The 21617-nt window shown below is 36.6% G+C and overlaps 2 protein-coding genes across 2 annotated transcripts; one reads left to right on the plus strand and one right to left on the minus strand.

Annotated features, from left to right (window-relative positions):
* The first annotated feature begins 927 nt into the window (after window positions 1-927).
* LOC144706179 (CAAX amino terminal protease family protein) lies at window positions 928-5522 on the plus strand. The gene is made up of 9 exons (XM_078579096.1): window positions 928-1116; window positions 1194-1287; window positions 1600-1658; window positions 1755-2033; window positions 2229-2289; window positions 3423-3547; window positions 4449-4511; window positions 4632-4756; window positions 5297-5522. Exons 2-9 carry the CDS (start codon window positions 1242-1244, stop codon window positions 5451-5453), a joined length of 915 nt encoding a protein of 304 aa, XP_078435222.1. The 5' UTR covers window positions 928-1116; window positions 1194-1241; the 3' UTR covers window positions 5454-5522.
* A 372-nt stretch (window positions 5523-5894) lies between these two features.
* On the minus strand, window positions 5895-10872 carry LOC144706178 (Glutamyl/glutaminyl-tRNA synthetase, class Ic). The gene is made up of 6 exons (XM_078579095.1): window positions 10564-10872; window positions 9380-9485; window positions 8950-9103; window positions 7761-8869; window positions 6910-7377; window positions 5895-6293 (listed from the first exon to the last, which is right to left on the minus strand). The coding sequence occupies exons 1-6, from the start codon at window positions 10707-10709 to the stop codon at window positions 6057-6059; spliced, it is 2220 nt and encodes a 739-aa protein (XP_078435221.1). The 5' UTR covers window positions 10710-10872; the 3' UTR covers window positions 5895-6056.
* Between the last annotated feature and the right edge of the window lie 10745 nt (window positions 10873-21617).

Consider the following 21617-nt stretch of genomic DNA (forward strand, 5'->3'; position numbering starts at 1 on the left):
TGGGATTATCTCATAATGATGTTTCTTCACTAAGAATCGTGAAAGATCTAAACAAAAAAAATTATTTGCTCACCTTTTCTAGATCAATGGAAATGTGAGCAAATAACTGTATATGAGGTTATTATTATTGCTGTTGTTCTTATTATTAAAAATAAGAATAACAACAACACCAATGACAATAATAATAACAATAACACCAATAATAACAACACCAACAATAATAAAAATAACCACAACTCCAATAATAACAACCAGAATAATAACCACAACAACAATGACAACAACAATAACAACAACAACAATAATAACAATAATAACATCAACAATAATAATAATAACCACAATAATAACAACAACAATAACAACACCAACAATAATAAAAATAACCACATTAATAACAACAACGACGACAACAACAATAACCATAATTATAATTACAACAACAATAATAATAACCACAATAATAACACCAACAATAATAAAAGCAACCACATTAATGACAACGACGACAACAACAACAATAACCATAATTATAATTACAACAACAATAATAATAACCACAATACTTATAACAACAACAGCATTATTTATAATAATAGCCACAAAATAGTAACAACAACGATAATAATAATAACCACAACAATAACAAAAATTGTAATAATAACAACAGTAAAAATAACATCAACAATAACCTATTATCACTACAGTAAAAATAATAACAGTAACCTATTATCACTATAATAAAAATAATAACAGTAACCTATTATCGCTATAATAAAAATACTAACAGTAACCTATTATCACTATATTCAAAAGAATAACAATAATAATAACCACAACAATAAAATAATAATAATAATAATAATAATAATAATAATAATAATAATAATAATAATAATAATAATAATAATCCCTTCGTGGCCAGAACGGCGCTTGGCGCTGCCCAGTCTCGCGGGCTCGAGCAGTGATGGAAGAAGAGAAAAGAATCAGCGGCGGAGATTTGTTATGCTCGATTCTGTGATCGTTTCTCTATTCAGGAGCCATTCAATCTGCCTGGGGGAGCACTAATATCTCTAGAGATCTTCCTTTCTCTGAAGAAACAAGCGCGAATTTGAGGTCTGGACTCTTGAATTTCTTTTGAATGATCAATTCGGCTTCATATTGCGCATTCAGTTGATGAGATGTGGGCGCAGGATCTAAATTATAGCATCGTAAACAAGATTATCCTCAAGGAGGAAAAAATGATCACAGTAAACTGTCGGTGTTCACCAGTCTACTCCTTCGAAGGTATGAAATAACAATGTGGTAATCTTAACTCGATTATGTAAAGTGAATCTTCAGTAATCAGAATCTTTAATGTGCGAAAATATATGAAAATTTTGGTTATTTACCTCGGCAGAATTGCAAAACTAACTCGAAGAAAGAACAATCGGGAGTGATGGGTCCAGAAATAACTCAAAAATAGTCTGCATGATGAAACCAAAATTTCTATTGAAGTTTGCTTGAAAAAAAGAAGTTTAAAGCCTAATACTGTCCTCAGGCGAAACTTGATTTTAATGACTGATATCTGAATTATATTTTTTGTTATCTTTTGATCAGGTAGGAGGACTATCAACGTTTACCCATCGAATGCCACACATCTCGTCAGTTTTCAATCCGTGAGTAGTTTTTATTTACCGACATTTCTCAAAACTTTCTTCCTATTATGATCATGAAAAGATCTCATAACTTTGAATAATTTATCATTTTTGCAGAGGTCTAAAGTCAAGTTCAAAGTCTTTGCATCAAAGAGAGCGAGGAAAAAATTGAGTCAAGAGTTTAGTGGACAAAAACTTGGTGATTCAAAAGATCAAGGAGAATCCTCAGAATCCTTTCTCGAAGGAGATGGAAGCAGGATGAAGATTGAACCTAAGACTTTAAATGATATTTCAGATTCTAAGATTTCAGCTTCAAGTCCTTCAAGAAATGCAGTTCTGCAGGCCTGTGTCGTTACCTCAGCGTTGATGCTGGCTCTGGGAGGTCTTATCAGACAGGTGATAATTTATCTTTTGTTCAGTAATTTTTGGTAAAAAACGATAATTTTCGTTTCTATTTTCTTTTTTGTGGTGCTATATTGTTTCTCTTATCTCCATTTTAATTTCCAAGTACACCGTGAAAAACTTAATTTCCTTAACGTCCGTAATTTTCTTAGTGTAAATTTATTTATCGTATTAATTTCCCTATGCCAGGTCTCCCACGTTGCGTTTACGGAAGGATGGGCCAAATCTGACTCAGCAGCGGAGTTGTCATGTAAGTATCATATTTTATCTTTTTTTTTTTAAAATTTCCTCAATGATATAATGGAACTTTAGTTTCCGGGTTTTAATTCTTTTGATCTCAAACCTCGTCATTATTAAGTAAGTTATGATCTAACTATATCTTGGTGGCTATGACTATTCCTTGCTGGATGAATCATTGACCTAGCCTTGACGTATAAAAGGGAAGGCCGAGTACGACTTTGCTGGGCTAAATGACGAGGACCATGCTGTTTCCAGTCATTATTTAAGGCCCAATATCTATTTGATGTGCATGATTTCCATACATTTTCTTCATTTTTTGCACTGGCGAATTATTTGAATTCCTCATACCTTTTGGTATTCCTAGCAGGGAGAGAATCTTCTTATGTCCTGTAATGAATCTTTCAGCATGTATCGAGGCTTTCCCTTTTATGAGCTCAGATCCCCTTCTAGTGGCCACATTTGATAGAGTTATTGGTGTCATTGAGCTTAGCATGTACATAGTGTTGAACGAGATGATTACTGATAGATGCCCATGGAGATCGATCTAGGATTGATAAAGAAGAGAGAAGAAGAACAAGATGAGAAGCTAAAATGGCCTAAGCCTCAAGAATTTCCAAATACGCAACCCCGTGTCTTCACGATGGCTAGATGGCTCAATTGTGCTAAGGAGAACCTCAATGATCATTAACCTTATGTTCGTTAAATTTATTTACAAAGGCTATTTAAAGATCATTCAAGAATCTATTACTTTTACGGCCTACAGCTCAGTCGCTGACTGAATGTACCGTTTACTTGTCTTCTGTGGTAAGTCCTTAGAAGGACTCAATCAGTTACCTACCTCAAAAACAAGGCTTCTGGAGTTAAAGACCAAGTTGCAGTAGTTCAATGTCTACCAACCATTTATTATGCTTATCGTTAGAGATCTTGAAGTGGTCTCCGTTTCTAACATACTTTTGAGTAATTTTCACGCTTTTTATTTTCGGAAAAGTAAACAATTTAATAAGCTCTTTGGTTGGAAGGTCTTTGAATTTCTTATTGCTTTCTTCATGAATTTTCTCAGACCTAAATTTTCTGGAAACAGTCGTCTAGTATTGTATCTATCCCCTTCTAAACTGAATAACCACTTAATGTTCATAATTCCAGTTCATTTTCAGTTGTGGCATCTAGAGTTAATCGGAGTGTTGGTGGCGGCAATATCAACCAGCCGATACATACTACTACAGACATGGCCTAGTTTTGCAGAGTCCAGTGAGGCAGCCAACGAACAGGTACTTTATCGAGACGCTATATTACAAAGCCAAGTAATAAATTATGCCATGATCTGCAGAAATATGGCTCTATTTGGCACCATGATTGTGTAAATTCGGTGTGAATTCTTTCAATTATCCAACTGCTTGTTTGTTGTTACAGTTTCCTCTGTTCTCAATATGCGTGAAGACAAGGCCAGTTTATTTCTTTCAATTATCCAACTCCTTGCACAATGATTTTGTAAATCATTGCGCAAAATAGAGTAATATATTTCGGATATCGGTCTGAATTCTGTTTATTATCTTACTTTTTTCTTCTTTCTTACCTTCTACTTCCAAGCTGCAAGATCACTAGGCCAAGTTATAAATACATCGTTATTTCTGAGTGCGAATCAAACCTTGCTGATTTACACGGGATTCCACGTGCCCCATGGTACTCAGGGTCGGAGCATAAACAAGTGATTCTTTCGGCTACTAGACTTTTGTCATCTGAGGAGGCAGTGGTTGACTGGGGACGAGCTACCTGAAGACGTAGTGAGGTAGAGACGATCATGGATTTGGATCACAGAGGAAGAGACAGGACTTAGACATTGAGAGGGGAGAGACAAGTGATATCAACTTCATTGTTCTTGCCGGCCCTTGTAAAGGGAGAGAGCTGCCCAATTTAGAGGAAAAAAGAAACTAATCCTACATAGAACAGGGAAATTATCAGAGTATATTTATTCAAAAAAAAAAGAAATTATCAGAGTATATGGCTCTTTTTTTGTGCCGTGATTGCATAAAGTAGGTTTGAAATTTATTTCTTATCTAACTTCTGCATTCATTGGTCTGTATTTGAGATGACTTAATTTTTTCTAAAATACGGGAAATAGCCTGACTTTTTTTTAAAAAAAAAATTATTTTTTTAAACTTCTACACTCAGGTTCTTCGTCCATTGGAGCCCCTTGATTATATTGTAGTTGCCTGTCTTCCAGGTCTCAGCGAGGTACATCAAACTCCCTTTTATTTCATTCTTTTAATTAAAAAACAAGAGTTTATAACTTGCCTGATCTTCCTCCCTCTGATTTTTTTTGAAATTCCATCGTTTTCTTGCCCTTTTTTCCAGGAGTTTCTCTTCCGAGGTGGGCTTCTTCCTATTTTTGGGCTAAATTGGCCGAGTGCTCTGGCTGTTGGGGGCATTTTTGGATTTTTACATCTCGGTAGTGGTCGAAAATACTCTTTTGCTGCCTGGTTAGTCATCCAAGATCTTACTATTTTCTTAATCTTATGGTTTTCCCCTTGGAACATAGGATAATTTACAAAATCCTTCCTGGTTCCGGAAAAAGATTTGAACTTCATCCAAAAACAACCTTCTTTTTTCAACCTAATTGGAATAGGTTAAAAAATCATTTTTTTAAAAAGAATAGGTTAAAAAATTAAAAACCTGGAAAAAAACACTATCCCTTTCTCAAAATCAAAGAGTTCTAGAAAATGATAAAATTAGAAGGATGAAAATCTAGTAATCAGAAATGATAGTAAAACTTTTCCATGAGTCATTGGGTTTATTCCAAAGAACAAGGTACTAATAAACCAAATAGATACAATCCTAAACTTCTTCGCATTGGAGATCAAACTTTACTTCTAATTTTTTCTTCGAAATTCCTTTCTGGTGGAGTCTGATTTTTCCCCTAGAGGGCTGAATTTCTCCCAAAGACATTGCTTAGCAATGTTTATATTTCTTTTTTTTATACGTCTCCCTCTCTAGAAATTTACTATCTAGAATATGTGCAGGGCTACATTTGTTGGGTTTTTGTATGGGGCGGCGGCTATCGCGTCCTCCAGTATCATAGTACCCATGGCTGCTCATTCTCTGAACAATCTAATTGGCGGCTTTATCTGGTACTCTTCTGCATCAAGTAAGAGCCCTAAATCCATATCTGATGAATAGATAAGTCAACCGACTTTTGGAAATAATTTTTCAGATGCTACGGAAGATAATATTATCTCCAACCGCAAATAGGGGTATTTCTGTCATTTTACATGCAAGGGGGGGTATGTTATCATCCGTTTTTTGGCAGCTAATGAATAAATAAATCATTGTAAATTGGAAATTATTTTCAGATGATACACAACTATCCCAAACACCTCGAAGGGTATTTATGTCATTTGACCAGTCCAGGGAGGATATTTTCGTTATTCGGTTATTCATTAAATCCCATTAAGTTAAGCAGTAGCCCTCCATTTAGGAAAGGCAGTCCCAGATAATAACTTCAGTATAGTACTTGCCTAAATGAACTTCAGAACCTTAATTTTTCTTTCGAAATTTGGCTTCAGACAATAAACTCATGAAATATCTAAAAATTGCAACAATTCCAACAAAGAACAGGAGTTAAAAAACAGCTATCTGGTTAGATGAATAATTTAGAGTTCATACAACAAGGGGCATAATGGTGTTCTTCGGGAGAACCCTCCAATAGAAAATTTTTAAAATGATCGAAATCCATAGAAATTATAGACGGCACGCAGTGCCGAAATTGAACAATGACAAGAACTAGGGCTTCTTTAAATTTTCTGGTGGAGGAACTACCTGTCTTCCATCCGGAATGCCGACTAGAACGATGGGCTTTGAAGTTCTGAGGAAAGGAACATCGCATTTGAAGTACCCTCTTCTTTCGAGCTGAATGATCTCGCCGTGCTTAAGATTTCGCATGTTTGAATCGCCCAAGGCCGCTGTTTCCTTCTTCGAGCATGGGTTCAGGAAATCTGTGACCTCTTCATCTTCTTCGAGCTGAAATGATCACAAGAAAATTTGATCATCAGATTGTTGATGAATGAAGGTAAAAACTTCTAACTATAAAACTTCTGCTCAGTCAATATTCACAGGAATGTAGCTTTAAGAGATTATATGATCGTTGAATTACAATATTCTTCACTCATGTCAAAAGTTAAGTAAGGCCTTAAACAACCATTCTGGGTGAGGAACACTGCTGATTGTGCATTATCTTGGAAATAAATTATGAAGCTGAAATGCAGGACAATAAAAAAATAGATGAAAATAAACTTCACCTGGCATGGGGGCTACGCAGAAAAAACATGGGTTTTCAAGTATGAACAACCTAGTTGATAGAAATGGATTGGCATTTAAATAGAGTAAAATTATTTTGAGTACTTATGAACTACAGTAAAGAAATCGGGTGATCTAATTAGAGAGAAACATTGGAAATTGCACTGTTTTTTATTCTGCTAAATCCTTTTTTTACAGTGAAGGAGATTAGTTTTCAACAAGAGGCAGAATACTATTCCAAGCAAAAACATGGCAAAAAATCATATGTAAAAACCAAATGAACAACAAAGAAAATCTCAGTTAGTGATTTAAGAATTCATTTGGCCAAAGAAAATCTTACCTTTTTCTTTGTGATCAAATATCCATATTCGACCAAAGAAAGCCTGACAAGCTCCTCAGTTTCCGGAAGCCACGTCAGCTTCAGCTTTGTTGTCTTTACAGAACCCTCCAAGTGCAATACTCCTTTGAGTAAAACGACATTTCCCTCTCCATCCTTCTCAATTTCTTTGATGATTGCATTTCCCCAGTCCATCAATGTTACCTCTTCATTCAACGAGATAACCGAAGCATCAACGAAATCGAGCCATATTCTTTTCGTATAAGTGGTGGCTTTTGTTCCTGCGCCTTCATATTTCTTATGCCTGGGAATTACCCGAACAAAGGGTTTTTCTGGGCCATCACTTAACTCCAGCAGGACACGCTTATCTTCATTGACTGCAGTATGTCTTGCACAAACAGGATCAATTATCTTCTTATTGATCGTCCATAGCTTATCCCACTCCATCAAATTCAGGTTCTTGGAAGCACCCTGAAACATACGAAGCAAACTTAGAAATTAAAGTTAAGGAGCTCGCGTTATACTCTAAATTTTAGAAACCAAATATAAAAGAACTAGAGTTAAACTCTAAAATTTAAAAACCAAAATTAAAAAAACTTGACTTAAACTCAAATTTGGAAATAAAAATTAGAGTGTCAGAGCTACACCCTTCGTAAATATCCCAAAATTAAAGAGGTAGAGTTTAAGCCTAAAATTTATAAACCAAGAATCGAAAGCTACAGTAAAACTCTAAAATTTTAAAATAAAAATTGAAAAGCTAGATTCGATTCGAACTATAAAATCTAGAAACCAACATTAAAGAGGTAGGGTTAAATTAAACTCTTCACGAGTAGTAGCCACATCTAGAACTTTACCTGTTGAAGAATGAACTCTATCAAGGCATCAATTTTCAGCCCCCTGCGAACAATACCCTGAACAGTGGGGAAACGAGGGTCGTCCCATCCGTCAACAATGCCCATCTCAACAAACCACTTTAGTTTGCGCTTGCTTAGAAGCGTGTAGACCATATTCAGCCTGCTGAACTCATAAATCTCAACATGCCGCAGTCCCATGTCCGACAATATCCGATAATACTGAGCATTTCGATCATGGTACTCGCTTGAACGCAGCGCATGAGTAATTCCTTCGGTAGCGTCGACAAAAGGACAAGCAAAATCATAAGTAGGGTAGGCTTTGTACTTGTCGCCGATCCGATGGTGCGGAAGATTGTTGCAGCGAAAGTAAACAGGATCTCTCAGTGATTTATTTGGGTCTTGCATGTCTAACTTGCCCCTGACACAGCACTGCATGCCTCTTTCAGACCCAGCAATCATCTCCTTCCATAACGCCAGATTCTCTTCCTTGGTTTGATTCCTGCATCTCGACTCGATACCATCCATTCGCTCTTTCTGCATTATCTCTCTCGGAGTATCATCCACGTAGGCTTTTCCTTCCTTCATCAACTTCTCTGCCATGTCCATTAACTGTGGGAAGTAGTCAGTTGTGTACGTGATCTTAGAATACTCAATGCCTAATGTTGCCACATCCTTGATCAGATTTTCGACGAACTCGTTGCTCTCTTTAGCCGGATTTGTATCGTCGAAACGAAGTATTAAATCCCCCTTGTACCTTTGAGCAAAGTAATGGTTGAGGAGTGCAGCTTTTGCATGTCCAATGTGAAGGTACCCACTGGGCTCTGGCGCAAACCTTAGTCGAACTTGTCCGACTTTGGCACCAGGGAGATCAACTTCTGATGCTGTAGTAGTCTTATCCTTTGCCCCAACACTCCCATTTGAAGCATTTTCTGCATTTCCAGTCTTATCAACCGCCTTTGACAACGGTTTTCCAACTCCCCTTTTGCCAACATAAGTAGAGGTCACTTCTGTGAGAGCATCGTTGTACTGCGATTCAATCGAGTCGAACCAGCGGGCAAGGTTAGGGTACTTGTTTGACTTCTTCAGGCTGGCCCATCTCTGCCCAGTGGCTGAAGATATTGCGAAGAACAGGAGATTATTACCATAAAAATTAGGGTTTATTATGAAGGAGAAAGACTGATGCACTTACCAGCAAGTCCTGACCAGATGATGAAGTCTGCGATGGAGATGCTGTGACCCACTAAGAATGTCCGCAGTAGGAGATATCCATTGACGTTTGCACAAGCAGATTCAAACTCTGGTCCGGAGGAGAATGTTGGAGCGAAGTTGAGCCACACATCTATCTGTTTAGAGCAACGGAATCTTGGTATTGAATCAATTAAGTGCTTTAATATAGTATTTTTGAGAACAATTTAAAGTCAGAAGTATATTTTAATGAAAAAAGATGAGAGAAAAATAGAATAAAACATTTATATTATATAAGATCAGCATGAGATCAATTTAATATTTTGTTTCCACCATTTAATCGATAGTTTTTTAGGAAATAATTAGTAATAAAATAATTTCGAGTATAGCACGATTCTTTTTTAATATAGATAGATGAGGAAGAAGTAGAATACCTCTCGAGATTCTTCAGCAGAATGATCGTACAAAGCATGGGGATTATCTACATTCCGCCCAACGAATCTTAATATCTCCGGGAGACCACTTAACTCTGCTTTCGAACTGTGGAACCCAAAAAATATTAGGAAAAATTCAAGAAAAATGAGATGAATGATATAATCTACAACGAAGAATGAAATAAATTTGCTAGAGAGAAAAAAACGAGAAGAATTAGGTAATCTACAACGAAAAACGAAATAAATTTGCTAGAAAGAAAAAAAAAAGGAAGAAGAATGAGATAATTTACAACGAAAAATTATTTTTTTGCTTGAAAGGAAAACGAGAGGAATGAAATTATCTACGACGAAAATGAAATAACTTGCTTGAAAGAAGAACGAGATGAATGACATGATCAACAACGAAAAATAAATTAAAATTCTAGAAAAAAAAGCTAGAAGAATGACAAAATCTACGACGAAAATTAAACCAAAACAGCTAGAAAGGAAAACGAGATGAAGGACAAAACCTACGACAAAAATTAAACTAAAATTGCCCGAAATAAAAATGAGATGAATGAGAAAATCTACGACGAAAAATAAAATAAAATTGCTAAAAAACGAAATGAAGGACAAAACCTACGACAAAAATTAAACTAAAATTGCCCGAAATAAAAATGAGATGAATGAGAAAATCTATGACGAAAAATAAAATAAAATTGCTACAAAATGAGATGAAGGACAAAACCTACGACAAAAATCAAACTTAAATTGCCCGAAATAAAAATGAGATGAATGAGAAAATCTATGACGAAAAATAAAATAAAATTGCTAAAAAACGAGATGAAGGCAAAACCTACGACAAAAATTGAACTTAAATTGCCCGAAATAAAAATGAGATGAACGAGAAAATCTATGACGAAAAATAAAATAAAATAGCTAAAAAACGAGATGAATGACAGAATCTAAGACGAAAAATAAAATAATTCGCTGGAAAAAAAACAAGATAAATGGCATAGTCCATGACGAAACATAAAATAAATTCGCTGGAAATAAAAACGAAATAAATGACATAATCTGCGAAGAAGAACGAAAAAAAATTCCCAGAAGGAAAAAACGAGATGGATGACAAAATCTGTGAAAAAAAATTTAACTCGCTAGAAATGGATAGGAAGAAAGCGCGAGGCAATAAAAGAGAAAATCACCCGGAGGAATCGATGAAACGAAGAATCGGAGCTGATCCAGCTGGTAGCGCACTATCAACAGCGAGGGGGACGCTTGCAACTCGAGCGACAGCCAGAACGGCCAACGGCGGGTTGTCGATCGAGAAAGATAACGCCAATCCGGCCATTACAACAACGCCACGCTTCTCCGAGATGGAAAAAAACCGCAATCTGTGAACTTAAATACGAATTTGAGAGCTGAGATCGAGCAGGAGAGGACGCGGTGGCGCCGCCAAGAACACTGCCGATGTCTCTGTTGGCCGCAGTCCAGGGTTCATGCGACGCAAATTAAATAAGTCAATATCCGTGTTCTAAATTATAATCCGGTTCTTATATTTGGGCCCATTAGTCTTAGGCCCAAACGGCCCAAAATTTGAGGATTAATTTAAACTTTTTTATATATTTTAAATACTATGAGTTTGTAAGTTCATGAAGGCCCCAAATAGTTTTCACCCATCCCAAGCCCGATATCGGGACTGATGCTGAACCGGATCTTGGAAGTGGGTTTTTCCAATATCCATCTATACAGATACCCGGATATCTCATGACGATATCGGATATCGGTTGGTACAATACCGATATCTGATACGATTGTCTGTCCCAACATCGGCATCCGTCCTCGTTTCAAAGGTCGGAGGACGATGTTGGATATTGACATCAGATATTGGATAAACTCATTCCCGAGATCCGGTTCAGCATCAGTCTCGGTATCCAATATCCATCTATAAGGATATCTGGATATCTCATGGCAAATATCGGTTGGTACAATACCGATATCTGATACGATTGTCTATCCCGACATCGGCATCCGTCCTCATTTCAAAGGTTGGAGGACGATGTTGGATATTGACATCAGATATTGGATAAGCCCATTTTCGAGATCCGGTTCAACACCAGTCCAGGTATCCAATATCCATCTATACCGATACCTGGATACCGCATGACGATATCGGATATCGGTTGGTACAATACCGATATCTGATACCATTGTCTGCCCCGACATTGGCATCCGTCCTCGTTTCAAAGGTTGTAGGACGATGTCGGATATTGACATCAGATGTTGGATAAGCCCATTTACGAGATCCGGTTCAACACCAGTCCAGGTATCCAATATCCATCTATAATGATATCCGGATGTCGCATGGCGATATCGGATATCGGTTGGTACAATACCGATATCTGATACGATTGTCTGTCCCGACATCGGCATCCGTCCTCGTTTCAAAGGTCGGAGGACGATGTCGAATATTGACATCAGATATTGGATAAGCCCATTTCTGAGATCCGGTCCAGCATCAATCCCCATTCCTAAGTGATTAGGATATCTAGTAGGGTGAGGAGTAGATATGAAAATCAAAGGGTAGAAGAACTATCATTGTGGAAAAGGAGTGATGAGTGAATGAATTGGATCCCACTCTTTGGTCAATGATATGCACCATAAAGAATTTCATCTGGAAGAAGAGATAGTCATTTCTTCAAGTCTTAAGCACAGAATTACCTGCCCTTGAACTACCTAAAGCCAATTTGAAAACCATGTTTACTACTTTCCCCACCTATGTATTTGTGAACTTAAATTTTACCCTTTTAGATATTATCCATGTTACTTAGAAGATGCCCAACTCCCAAATAGTTTTTCTCTTAATCCCGTTTGTGATATCATCTATTGATGATATATTTTCATTGTTTTCTTCCTCTTTGTTCTTCTACATCTTCTCATCTTACTTCGTCTCATTCTCACTAGCATGGAATGACTTGCTTTAATTTCAATGGCAAAAAGTTCATCCTGTGGGTTTGTGTTTTCTTCACTTCCTTTCTTGTGTGGAGAATCAAATTAGCAAGGAAATGGTAATTTAATGGTCCATATTTTATACAATTGTTGCACATGCCCCCTACATATCAAGAGCATGTAGCTAGATCAACATTTCATTTCTTCTGTTGGAGAATATGATCTCATATGTATTGTTATTGGTCATTCACCCCTTTGAAAAAAAAGAAGAAGGAAAAAAAAGAAAAAAAAAGAAAAAAGAAAAAAATCAGAAAAAAAGAAGAAAAATATTAAAAAAATGAAGAAAAAAGGAAAAAGAAAAAAAGAAAAAAATAAATATTATGGGGTTTTGTTTGTTTACTTCTTCATTAATATTTTAACTTTTCCCATGATTTGTTGGTCATTGTTATTATCCTTGCTTATGTGGATACATGCCTATCTCATCCACACCCTTGATGAGTCTCCCCATCCTCATTTTTGTTCACATTCCTCTTGTGTATTCTGTTCATTCGTCTATCATCGGGAGTGGGCTATTTTAAGTAACATTCACCCATCTTTCATCCATCATTTTCCCTTCACCCAAAACTCCTTAGATGCCACTCACCTTTCTCTTCTCTTTCATACCTATAGGTACCTACATTTGAATTAAACCTCACCACACCTTATTTTTTTGGTACACTCTTGATATTCTGTGCTAGAACTTGGATGATAAGAATGGCTGATTTCAAATTTCAGGTGGAAAAGAGGTATTGTGAGGGTGAGATGAGGGCCACTTTTTTTTGAGTGATAAGGGCCGTCTTTCTTGAGAGGGTGCGAGCTTTTCATAGCGATAGTACCATACCTAGAGAGAAGTAAGCTTCCCTCTTCATGACCACTAGCTCTTTCCATCAGCACAAAGAACTTGTTCACTTGTGCTTTAGTATTTTATGGGATATTTATACTTAGAGATGTGGTTGATACTGATAACACTTCATACTTCAGTCTTTTGTTTCAAGGGATGGATGTAATTCTCAAAGGATAACCTAAGGCACATTGCCAAGGGACTAGCAATGACTCAAGTTGGGGGGTGTTGATAACATGATAACCTAATGCATATTTAGATACATTTTAAATGATTATGGTATTATTAATTCAGAATTTATCATGTTATTATTTGAATCAACTAAATATTTATTCAGAATTCTAATTTTTGCACATTATGGTTATTTTTTGACTAAACTCGTTGACTTCTTTGAAGTCAAGCAGTTTTAGTAGCGGTGAGTATTCTATAGTTTCACATGTGTAGAAATTCACAAGAATAAGAAGATACAATTCTTCAAGAGTTGGAGAATTTTTGATAGTTTAGTGATTCTCAAAAGGGGGCTTGAAAGGATAAAAAGGATATTTGTGCCATCAAATGAGAAATCAGAGGAAGATGGGCCACTACCTGACCTGTCCATTGGGCTCTCAAAATCATTCAAAAGAAAGAAGTTGAAGATTACAAGGGGAAACTCTCAACCCATGGAAAAAAAGAGGCAAAAATGGCAAGAAAAGAAAATAGAAAATACCCAAAGGGGTATTTTTGTAATTATTCTAATCTATAAATAATATTTTCTTCCTCATTTCCACTCATTCTGGACGTGCTCTAGCAAGTTGCTGGCCAGAAGGACAAGGCATATTTCAAAATCCAGGTTGTTCAGCCTGCTTAATGCAAGTTTTTTGAAGTTTTCATTCAATCTCGTCTCTTGTTTGCATTGAAAAATGCCTGATCCTGGCAAAATATAAGGATCCATAATTGAGAAGAAGCAAGACTTTCATTAGACTAGAATTGAGAAGAAGCTCACTAGACTTGCATTGAGGTTTTAGGAACCTAGACTTTCATTTTCACATCATCATCCATCCATTTACCATTAAAATTCATCATTTTCTCACTCTAAATACACATTTTCCCTACTTTCTCTCTCTAGAATCATTTCATTCTCTCTACAAATCTTCATCCATATCCCTAGTTCATCCTCTCAAAATTTCATCAAAAGTATCCTTCATTTTCACCTTCAAATTCTATCACAAACTTCTTCTACACTCTCTTCATTTTCTCTCTCTATCTCTTCATTTCAGTCATTTTTCTCTCTCCAAAACTGTTTAGTTCTATCTCTAAAATCTATTAAATTTCTCTATCTAGATCATCCTTCACTCTTCCTTTCAAATTTCAAAAAAAAATTCGTGTTTGAATTCCATCATTTAGCGCAAAAAAGTGGAGAGTGGACTTAGTCAAATTGAGTAAGTACTAACCATATTGGGTCAAGCCCATTAAGGCTTAGCCCATTTGGCTAAGTCTTGACTTAGACGAATTGGGCTGAACCTTAGTGGGGTGACCCACTAAGGCCACACAAGGACCATCGGCTCATCCAGTCCACCGCCGCTCCACCGCATCTGGTGATAGCCAGAAAAGGTATTTTACTTATTTTATATATTTAAAAATTCCAAAAAAATAAGAAAAATCTCTAAAATTAATATAATCAATATTCAGTATTTTATAACATCTAAAAAAAATTCCAGAAAATATTTAACTCTCGTTTTTAATATTTCTAGTATTTTTGGTGTTAATTAAAATTAAAAATCCAAAAAATATTTATTTCCTATTTCTAGTGTTAATTAAAATTTTAAAAATTAGTCTAAAATATCTTTAATGTTTTTATTTGTCATTATGATTTAATTTAGATCATAGGAATTTATATAAATTGACTAAATATCCTTAAAATCTTAGAAATGATATATCTAAATTTCAACCTCACTTCCTTCATTCAAAGTCTGAGAAAAATCCTGAAACTAAATTTCTGCCTCTTTGTGGATCGATCCATTACTTGCCCTATATTAATTATAGAGTATTTAAGTCTAAAAATTTTCATACAAATTGTTGGTTAAGTCTAAATCAAAAAACCGACATAAAACCCCTAAATTTGAACTTATCACCAAATAATAGCCACCAGAAAAAATGCCATGTAATTTAATTTTTTAAGTTTGGTCAGTTATAAATTCATTGTGTATCTTTCTATGTTTTTTTGGTAAAACACGCAGTATCATGACCCGGCACGACCAACCCAAGGGTGGTGCGCTGAACCGAGGGGGGGTCTTATATATGTGATTTTTTAGTGTTTGCAAGAGCTTGTTCATATGTCTATGTATATTTCTCAATAGGCCGAAGACATGAGTTAGTTCCATATCCAAAAGAAGAAAAGTGTGGGGGTATACAATAAATAAAATTTTGAAAAAATCTTTATATTATTTGCTCAAGCCACTTGTGTGAGTGCACAGGCCTTATTAGGCGAGTGTAAATGCAGATTTTTGTATACCAGCCCAATTGTTGTAATTGAGGCTTTATGAGGAGGGATTAGGGATTCATCATTCGAAAGTTTGATTGGATCGAGCATTCGACCAGTTGAATCTGAACCTCGAGCAGACCCGAGATACATTTGATCTATCCTCAATCTTCACATTGTGTTTGAATCTTACTTTAAGATCTGGCCTAATGTTTGGATCGAATAATGCAATCCAATTCGATTTGAACAAGTAGTTTCAGATCGGATCAAATGGAATTGCTCAAATTCATTAAAAATAAAAAATAAATATATAGAATAAATGAAATGAGAGAGAAAGAGAAAGGGAACCAGAGAGAGAAAGAGAGAGATAGAGATAGAGAGAGAAAAAGAGAGAACAACAGAGAGCCAGAGGGGGAGAGAGATCGAGAGAGAGAGAACAAGATAGAGCCAAAGGGGGAGAGAGAGTACAAGAGAGAGCATGCAAAAGAGAGAACAAGAGAGAGAGAGAGAGAGAGAGAGAGAGAGAGCAAGAGGGGGAGAGAGAGCACAAGAGAGAGCGAGAAAAAGAGAGAGAGAGAGAGAGAGCCAGAGAGAGAGAGAGAGAGAGAGAGCGAGAGAGAGAGAGAGAGAGAGAGAGAGAGAGAGAGAGAGAGAGAGAGAGAGAGAGAGAGAGAGAGAGAGAGAGAGAGAGAGAGAGAGAGAGAGAGAGAGAGAGAGAGAGAGAGAGAGAGAGAGAGAGAGAGAGAGAGAGAGAGAGAGAGAGAGAGAGAGAGAGAGAGAGAGAGAGAGAGAGAGAGAGAGAGAGAGAGAGAGAGAGAGAGAGAGAGAGAGAGAGAGAGAGAGAGAGAGAGAGAGAGAGAGAGAGAGAGAGAGAGAGAGAGAGAGAGAGAGAGAGAGAGAGAGAGAGAGAGAGAGAGAGAGAGAGAGAGAGAGAGAGAGAGAGAGAGAGAGAGAGAGAGAGAGAGAGAGAGGGAGAGAGAGAGAGAGAGAGAGAGAGAGAGAGAGAGAGAGAGAGAGAGAGAGAGAGAGAGAGAGTAAAAGAGATAACAAGAGAGAGAGTCATAGGGAGAAATAGAGAAGAAAAGAGAGAGCTAGACGGAGACAGAACAAGCGAGATAGAAAGAGAGAGAGAGAGCAAGAGGGTGAAAGATATAACAAAAGAGAGAGAGATAGACGGAGAGAGAACGAGAGAGAGAGAGTAAGAGGGAGAAAACAAGAGCGAGCTAGAGGGAGAGAGAGACAGAGGGAGAGCGAACGAGTGAGAGAGAAAGAGAGGGAGAGAGATCAAGTAAGAAAGAGAGAGAACTAGAGAGAGAGAGCGAGAGAGAACAAGAGAGATAGAGGGAGAGAGAGCACGAGAGGCAGAACAAAAAGGAAAGAGAGAAAGAGAGAACTAGAGAGAGAGCTAGAGGGAGAGAGAGCGCGCGAGAGAGTGCGAGACAGAGAGAGAAGAAGCAAGAAAGAGAGAAAGAGAGAGAACTAGTGAGAGAAGGCCAGAAGGAGAGAGAGAGCACAAGAGAGAGACAACTAGAGAGAGAGAGCACGCGAGGGGACGAGAGAGAGCATGAGAATGAATGAGAGAGAGAACAAGCAAAATAGAGAACAAGAGAGAGATCCAAAGGGAGACAGAGGGCACGAGAGAGAGAGAATGAGAGAAAGCCAAAGGGTGCAAGATAAGAAGCAAGAGGGAGAGAGAGAGAGAGAACAAGCAAAAGAGAGAAAGGGAGAGAGAGAACAAGCGAAGAACAAGAGAGAGCCAGAGGGAGAGAGAGGGCACAAGAGAGAAAGAATGACAGAGAGCCAAGGGTGAGAGAGAAGAAGCAAGAGGGAGAGAGAACAAGCAAGAGAGAGAAAGGTAGGGAGAGAGAGCTAGAAGTTCAGACCAAGATCAAGAAGAATGAAGAACAAGCAATTTTAGCTTATAAGATGAATGGTTCTTCAAAGACATAGATTCACATTGTGTTGGACACAGTGGAGTCCATGATGAGTGATAAGCCAAAAATAGGGGTAAAATTTATGCAATTTTAAACCCTTGTCGTCGTCAATTTTAGCTTATACAGTAAAATTTATAAAAACTCTACTTAAGATGTGTAGTGATAAGTACGAGTTTCGTCCAAGGGAAGCTAGTAAGGAATTCAATTTGATGGTTTTCTTGGTAATTCAACCCTAATTAGAGTTAATTTGATCTTCAATGAAGATCAAACCACCCTAATTAGATGAGAAATTTAGAAAGGGGGGGTAGAAGAGATGGGATGAATAGAAGAAATAGAGAGCTCTAAATTGGCTTCTTTGATCCAAAGAAAAGGGTCCAAGGGTCAACTAGAGAGGTTGAGAGGGAAATTTTGATTTGAGGTGGTTGGTTTTGTAGGTCTTATAATTCAGAAATAACTACACAACTAGATATTACAAAGGGAAATTTACTCTCCTAGAAATTAAAGTTTTTTATAGTTTTCTAATGTGCACTTGGAATAGCTAGGTAAATCTCTCATTCTCTCCTCTCAATCTCAGTAAGGGCTTGTACCTTCCGCTCAAGCCTAGCGATTTAGAAGTTCAGACCAAGATCAAGAAGAATGAAGGAGAAATTTCACTAAAACATCATCCAAAATACACTAAAAGTTCAAATACAAACAGGAAAAAGGTACCAGATAGGTTGATCCAAGCTAGAGTTCCTCTCTGTCTTGCAGCTGTGATAGAGCACCATCAAGAATAACCCCCTCCTCTCGAAATTCGGCTTTTATAACTAGGTAAAATGGAATAAATTACCATTTTACCTCTAATTAGTAATTTATTTATTTATATCTATCAATACAGGATTGATATCAATGATCCAACCATACAGATAGAAAGAGGGGATCAATACGAGAAAATCCATAAAAAATCATCTCAATCGGACTTCTGGATCAAAAGTTACGAACAAATGAATTTAAACCAATATTAGCCATTGGATTAATTCATTTATTTATTTATTTCTTCTCCTAACCGCATGCTGAGGTGTCGCCATTTCATTGGCGGCTCCGTTTCAACTTCTTCAGGTGGGTGCTTCCTCGTTGCGCCATGTACCCCCTTGCAAAAAAAATAAAATAGAAAGAGAGAGGTAAAACAAATAGGTGCGTAAATAGAGCACGCATGTGGCACCTGCGTTTCTCGCTGCGCAGATGAATCCGCAAGCGCCACGTCACCGCCCGTGCGTGCGCATTGTACGCGCCGCGCAGGCGGTGAACTTACCTCCCGTCACTGACTTCTCCTCAAGTACCGTCGGATTCTTATCCGACGGCCACCATTATGCCACGTCGACGCGCGAAAAGCTCTTAGTGGCGTTTTCGCGGAAAAACCCACTGAAAATTCGCAACTATGAATGGAAGCCACCCAAAAATATTCGTGTATATGCCCTTTGTGCCTTCTCTTTCCTCCTGTTTTTTTCTAAAACATTAACACAATTAATAAACCATTTGCAATAAAACCCTGGAACATTTTAAATCACATCTTTACGCCTGCAGTGACGACCGAGAGCTGTTTTGAGGGTCTTTTTACAACAAAACTTTGCAAAAAGGCCCTTCAAAGTTTGAAAATGATGTCAATACTTTTTTTCTCTTATAAATATATCTTTTTTTCTTAGAATAAATGCATTTCCTCTTCAAATAAATCTCAGAAAAATTCTAAAAATTCGTAAAAAATTCTTGAAAATTTTAGACAATTCTAGAAAATTCACTGATTCATCCCCATACTGATAAATCTCGAAATTAAATATTAAAATTGCCATTTTCATTCTAAAATAGTTATTTCAAGCTCCAATAAATCCTTTAAAATTCATAGAATTAACAAAAAATTAGGGAAAAATTAAAATCACTTGAAAACAATATTTTCATGTAAATATATGATAAAAACCCCATTTTAAGCTCTTTAAATGCATAAAATTGTGCTAATAACATGAAATAAAGACCGAATTTAGGGTGTTATCAGACGCTAAGGACATATAGTGGGTGCTCATTTGAGAAATAGTTCATTGAATTGATCTGTATTAATCCCTGAATGGTATTATACCTAAACATCAATGAGGTTGATCCATGTCACAGTTTTATAAGTGATCCATTGACTTGAGACACCAATGATATCTCATGAATGGACGACTATATTTTGACTACCACTTAAGAACCTCTAATTATGAGATTCAAACAAGTTATAGCTCGGGCGCAGTAAGAAGCTCATGGAGATGTTTGAGTGGTCAAGACATGATCATCCTCCCTTGGTATAAGAGGAGATTGACTCAAGGAAGATGATGCAAAAAATCCCTGACCATAGTAAGTGAGGATATTGGAGAAGGCATTCTCCAATTATCCCTATTACACATCAGTACTAGTCGAAGGGCAGATTAGGGTTTGATGATCAACCACACCCTATGTCATTTGAGAGTCTTTTGAGGATGGTGGATTATACATATATGGTAAATGATGACGGTAAAGATTATGTGACAGATTTCAAACACTACTCGATATCTTGTAGATCATGAGGTGTAGCTTGGCAGCTCACATGCTAGAAACATAACTTATCAAGGGGGTTAAATTGATCCTTAGTTAATTAATCTCTATGCTGATATAGTTAATTAATAAGGTTGGCTGATAATTATTATTGGGCCTCTAAAGTTATTAACTAGAATGATGTAGGGCCTAAAGGGTGACACGTAAGATCATACGGGCATTGGTGAATATATTTTACTTTAAAAACTTTAGTAAAATATAAATATGTGAAGGAGCACCCACTTTAAGAACCCAGACCATCTGGAATTAAGAGCCCCCCGTTCTCTACTTTGATCTCTTCTCCACTCAACCAAAGAGAGAGTCTTCATCACGACAATATCTTCAAGATTTTTTCAAGAAGAGTTGGTGAAGAAGAATAAGAGATCCAAGATAAATATGATCGTGTGGATACTTCTGAAGGTTGGTCACGTGAATGACTTCAGAACAATCTCATAGTCAGCAAGTCAAGGGTGGAACAAGTTCCCCAAAAATTACATATTATGTATTATTTGAAAGATTGATTGGGAATTGATAATCAATTATGCTTCATGAAAAACATGTTTATCATGATTGAACCAAATAACCTAACAAGGCCTGCTCTATTTCATCCCACGAGTTCAATTGTGAGGTTAAATTGATTTATTTCACTTTTTCAATGAATTTCCAATATTATTTATTTTATGGTATCTTAACATAATTTTATGACATCAATTTCATGACTAAAATACTTTCACACGTATGAAAATATCTATTTAGATATATTTAAATATTTAAAGTTCTTCATTATATGTATGTGGATTTTTTATTATTTTTATGTACTTTTCTAAAGTTAAATTCATAAAAAATAATTTGATCAAAAAATTTAATTATGAATTTATTTAAATATTTTTAATGAATTAATTGAAATTTTCCACTCCTAGAAGTTTGGGCTAGGCTGGCATTCCGTCATACAATCCAGAGGAGAGAGAAAATCAGATAGCTCAGATCACTCCAAACTGAAACAATGATATCTAATGATCTGGAAAGAGTTTCGGGATGAAATTTTAAGGGGACTTCCACTTTTCACTCCTATATCAATCCATTATCTAGGATATATAAGTAGAACTACCCATATTGTAAAAAGATACCCTTGGATGTTTTTCTAAATTATGATTATTGGACTAATTTTCTCATTCAAAATCTCATTTGGGTCTGTTCTAGTACTCCAAGAGAAAATGATTGAGGGAGTGACATTCAGATCAGGACACGTGAAGAAAAAACACCACTCGGCTTGTTGGGCACATGAAGATGAGGTTAGTGTGATTTTTTTTTCTAACTTACATCATCATCCTTTTTCCAATAGCCTAGATTTCCACTCTCTCACACACCACGTTCAACTCTCTTGCTTTTTGGTGCTTATCCGCCTCCATCTCTTGCACCAGCAATGGTGAATTCATCGTCACTTGCCCTTGCTCCACC

This window comes from Wolffia australiana, chromosome 7 (assembly GCF_029677425.1).
Source record: "Wolffia australiana isolate 7733 chromosome 7, ASM2967742v1".
Lineage (NCBI taxonomy): Eukaryota > Viridiplantae > Streptophyta > Magnoliopsida > Alismatales > Araceae > Wolffia > Wolffia australiana.